The following is a 4,336-nucleotide window of genomic DNA, read 5'->3' as shown; positions in this document are numbered from 1 at the left end:
TTTTTTTCTAAAAAAAAATTTGAATATGTTTTTTCATAAAAAAATCATATTAAACAAAAAAAAAAACATATGTTCACATAAAAATCTTCTATTTTCTATAAAAAAAACTTTTAAAAAAATTTGTATACGAAATACCTATTTTTAAAATTAGGTATTTATTAAATACATAAATATATACAAATTTGCTTTAATAAAAAAAATGTATACAAACACATATTTTACAAATATATATATATATATATATATATATATAAACACATATTATAAAACAATATATACAAACACGTATTTCATCGTAAACATGAGTGTATGTCTATATATATATATATATATATATATATATATATATATATATATATATATATATAAACACTTATTTGTATAAATATGATTTCATTAAGAAAAAATATATTTGAAATTTCTTTTTTGAGAAAAAATGTTGTAAAAAAAACTAAAGTTATGATGAATTTATAATAAAATTCTGAAATTTAGCCAAAATGGTAAATTTTGGACAAATTTTGTTATAAAATTCAAAATCTGGACCAAAAGTATAAATTTTAGACCAAATTTATAAAAAAAAAATCTGAGCTATAATTGTAATTTTTAAATGTTTGATGACTTGTTAAACGAGTAAAAAGGTTAAATTGAATACAATTATTTGTTTTGAAATTAATTGAATAAAAAAATATATAAAAACTAAATCGATTATGAACTCAATACGTAAATTTTTTTTACAGTTAGCCTTTCAATAAACAAAAATCATCTTATATATTAAATATCATTTTATTTTTGTTCCTACAAATCCTATTATCCAATTAAAAAACGATATGTTATTTAATGCAATTTAATAATATTTTAATATATTAGTATGAAATATGTAATTTGAATAAATTTAATTGGATAAGAGAATTTATATGAACTAAGTACGATTATATTTTATTTTTCTTTTATTTTAGTTAACAAAATAAATAAATTTTTTTTTAGTCTGAAGTTCAAAAGAATGGTTGAATACTTGAATGTTGGGTCTTTTGTAGAGCGTCCGTACAATTATGCATATCTATGTATATTTATTGATTAGAAATAAAGGATAATAAAGTTACGCAGAGAAATATTATTTTTTATATGACCAAAGAACAAAGTGGAGGAAACTTTTGCAGTAAAAACAAAATTAAAACGTGTAAACGATTATAATACAAAAACTTAAGTGTCCAGGTTCATCCTCCCAACTCCGCTTTATATTCCTACTATTATGATTCCATTGACATAGCCTGGACTGGGACTGAATCAAAAATCAACCTTTGTCTCCCCTTGCAATCGGCAATAAAGGAGGGACAACAGGAAAACAATGGCGGCCATGGCTTCCTTTATCATCAAGACACCAATCCAGTCTAACAACCCTTTCCCCAAAACCCACCGAATCAATTTCCCTATTGTCTCCCCTGTCTCCTACTCCTCCTACAAAAAGAAACCGATTCCAAAGTCGATTCGTATCTCTTGCGGTTTGATTGAACCAGATGGAGGCAAGCTCGTTGAGCTTGTCGTTCCCGAATCCCAGAGAGATGTTAAGAAGCGGGAAGCCATGTCTTTGCCCAAAATCAAGCTCTCCAGGATCGATCTGGAATGGGTCCATGTGCTCAGCGAAGGCTGGGCTAGTCCGTTAACCGGGTTCATGAGAGAATCCGAGTTCCTCCAAACTCTTCATTTTAACTCGCTCCGATTAGGAGACGGGTCAATCGTCAATATGTCCTTGCCAATCGTCCTGGACATTGACGATTCTCAAAAGAATCGGATTTCCGGTTCCACATCTGTTGCCCTCATTGACTCTTCTGATAACCCGATTGCTATTTTGAACAAGTAAGATGCTTTTCTACATTCATTATTGATTTATTTCATTTTGTTATTAATCCAGCGATCTCTCCAACTTTACAACTACCACTGAACATCTTTATGATGATAATCTGCGTAAAAATAGACGAAAAAAGTTAGTACTTTATCTCCTTCGAACATGTAAACACTAATTTTATAGTTATCGGCTACGAAAAGGTTTAGTCTTTATCTGTTGGGCATTATTCCAGAATCAATAATCATGAATCCGAGGTATATTGATGATTCACAAGGGACCTTCTGGTATCCTCTTTACCAGAAAAGGAGATAAATCTCAAAAAGTGATGTATCTCTCAACTTGAAAAGACAAAAGAATGAAAGATTGCACATCACAACCTGCATAAATAGGGTTAAGAAAACTGAAAACGTATTTGGATATAACTTCAAACATCTAATTGTGTGTTAAGCACTAAACTTCCACCTTAAATCATATTCGATTATCAAAGATTGTTTACCATTTCATGCTTAATTATGATATCATATCCGTTAGTTAATAACAAGTATCAACTTTCTGATGCTTTATGTATTAATCAATTAGTATTGAGATCTACAAGCACAACAAAGAAGAAAGAATAGCAAGAACATGGGGAACCACTGCCCCTGGTCTCCCATATGTTGAAGAAGCCATAACAGGCGCAGGAGATTGGCTGATTGGTGGTGATCTTGAAGTCATTCAGCCAATCAAATACAATGATGGTCTTGACAAATACAGACTTTCCCCTTCTGAACTTCGGGCGGAATTCACCAAACGGAATGCTGATGCCGTCTTTGCTTTCCAGCTCAGGAATCCAGTTCACAATGGTCATGCTCTTTTGATGACTGACACAAGGCGAAGGCTTCTTGAAATGGGATATAAGAATCCTGTTCTTTTGCTTCATCCACTTGGGGGATTCACTAAGGCAGATGATGTTCCACTTAGCTGGCGTATGAAGCAACATGAGAAGGTCAGCAAAATTTTATTATAGTTTTTGTGTACTACAATTATGAGTATACATTTATATGATTGTGTAACTTTTTTTTTTTAATGATATGAATATGATTAGGTGCTTGAAGATGGTGTTCTTGATCCAGAAAACACAGTTGTGTCGATATTTCCATCTCCAATGCACTATGCGGGGCCCACTGAGGTGCAGTGGCATGCCAAGGCTCGGATCAATGCAGGTGCTGACTTTTACATAGTGGGCCGTGATCCAGCTGGCATGAGTCATCCAGTTGAGAAAAGGGATTTATATGATGCTGATCATGGAAAGAAAGTACTTAGCATGGCACCTGGACTTGAACGCCTAAACATTCTTCCTTTCAAGGTACTTACTCACATTGAAATTTCAACATAACATAACATCATCAATTCCTCGTGTTCCCAGGAAGGAATGGAATGGTTCATTCCATTCCATCCAACCAAAGAAACCCTTTTGGTTTGATTATCATTCTCTCACTCAATCATGGAAATATATATATTAATTACAGGTGGCAGCTTATGACAAGACAAAGCAGAAAATGGAATTCTTTGATCCCTCCAGACCTCAAGATTTCCTCTTCATCTCGGGTACCAAGGTATGTAACTATGTATTAAGTATAATCTTTCTGTGAGAAGGGCATTTGTGTCTTTTGCACAAATGAGAGTTGGATATATGTGTGGCCTAATGGACAATTTTACCCTTTACAGATGAGAGCACTTGCAAAGAACAAAGAAAACCCTCCAGATGGATTTATGTGCCCTGGTGGTTGGGAAGTGTTGGTTGATTACTATGATAGTTTGGCTGCAAATGACTCTGGTAGGGTCCCTGAACCCATTCCTGCTTGAGCCATTGACCATGTGACACACACACACACACACAGAAGGGTGAAAACTCCATGAACCAGATTAGAATTCATGTGTTTGTTTCAGGTTCAAGGCTATGTTTGTTCATAATTGTGTGGATTGTTTTGTTTTAGAAATAAGTTGAGGCACTGCTGTAGTGATATAACTCTGCCTCCATGTAAAAATTCATGTGCTGTTCTGGTGCACATTGTAACATATTTATTTATGCTTTTGACACATGAAATATACTGGTTGGGTTTGGGATTCATTTTCTTATTCCATTAAAGCTTTTCCATCTTCATCTTTAAAAAAGTTTTAATCCATTCATATTCTAACTTGACATAAGGGTTGAAACACTTTACCTTTGCTTCCTTCCATTGGTAAAAGTGATTTCTCCTAATTAACAAATGTTCTGAGATATATTATATGTTTTTGTTGATCCTTTGTTCTTGTCATGTGCTTTGAATATCCATTATTGAATGAATGCATTTCTGCTTTTTAGCTTTGTTGATAGGTATTGATTCATCTCCTTTAAAGGCAATGACTTTATATTTCTTTCAAGTGTTCAACTTTAACTTAGTGATTCCTCCACTTCAGATTGTGATATTTTTGTTTTTTAATATTAGTTCGAACTAGTTAGAATGTTTGGTG

At 32.8% G+C, this 4,336-nt stretch overlaps 1 protein-coding gene and 1 long non-coding RNA gene across 2 annotated transcripts; both read left to right on the top strand.

Moving 5' to 3' along the window:
• Window positions 1-1,241: 1,241 nt before the first annotated feature.
• Window positions 1,242-3,953, top strand: LOC145047667 (ATP-sulfurylase 3, chloroplastic-like). The gene is made up of 5 exons (XM_078996004.1): window positions 1,242-1,854; window positions 2,423-2,828; window positions 2,928-3,188; window positions 3,352-3,438; window positions 3,551-3,953. The coding sequence occupies exons 1-5, from the start codon at window positions 1,346-1,348 to the stop codon at window positions 3,686-3,688; spliced, it is 1,401 nt and encodes a 466-aa protein (XP_078852130.1). The 5' UTR covers window positions 1,242-1,345; the 3' UTR covers window positions 3,689-3,953.
• Window positions 1,861-2,329, top strand: LOC145047668 (uncharacterized). The gene is made up of 2 exons (XR_013682321.1): window positions 1,861-1,981; window positions 2,076-2,329. It is a non-coding gene; the product is annotated as an uncharacterized LOC145047668 (long non-coding RNA).
• Window positions 3,954-4,336: the final 383 nt, after the last annotated feature.

The sequence above is a fragment of the Lactuca saligna genome, chromosome 5 (assembly GCF_052625555.1).
Source record: "Lactuca saligna cultivar CGN05327 chromosome 5, ASM5262555v1, whole genome shotgun sequence".
NCBI lineage: Eukaryota > Viridiplantae > Streptophyta > Magnoliopsida > Asterales > Asteraceae > Lactuca > Lactuca saligna.
This window is presented reverse-complemented; position numbering and strand designations above follow the sequence as displayed.

What these genes read in the sequence shown, in the direction of transcription:
- LOC145047667 (XM_078996004.1), top strand. Translation starts at nt 1,346, where the DNA reads ATGGCGGCCATGGCTTCCTTTATCATCAAGACACCAATCCAGTCTAAC. An exon ending in CCGATTGCTATTTTGAACAA is followed by an intron (nt 1,855 to 2,422) that starts GTAAGATGCTTT and finishes TTAATCAATTAG; the next exon opens with TATTGAGATCTACAAGCACA. An exon ending in GTATGAAGCAACATGAGAAG is followed by an intron (nt 2,829 to 2,927) that starts GTCAGCAAAATT and finishes GAATATGATTAG; the next exon opens with GTGCTTGAAGATGGTGTTCT.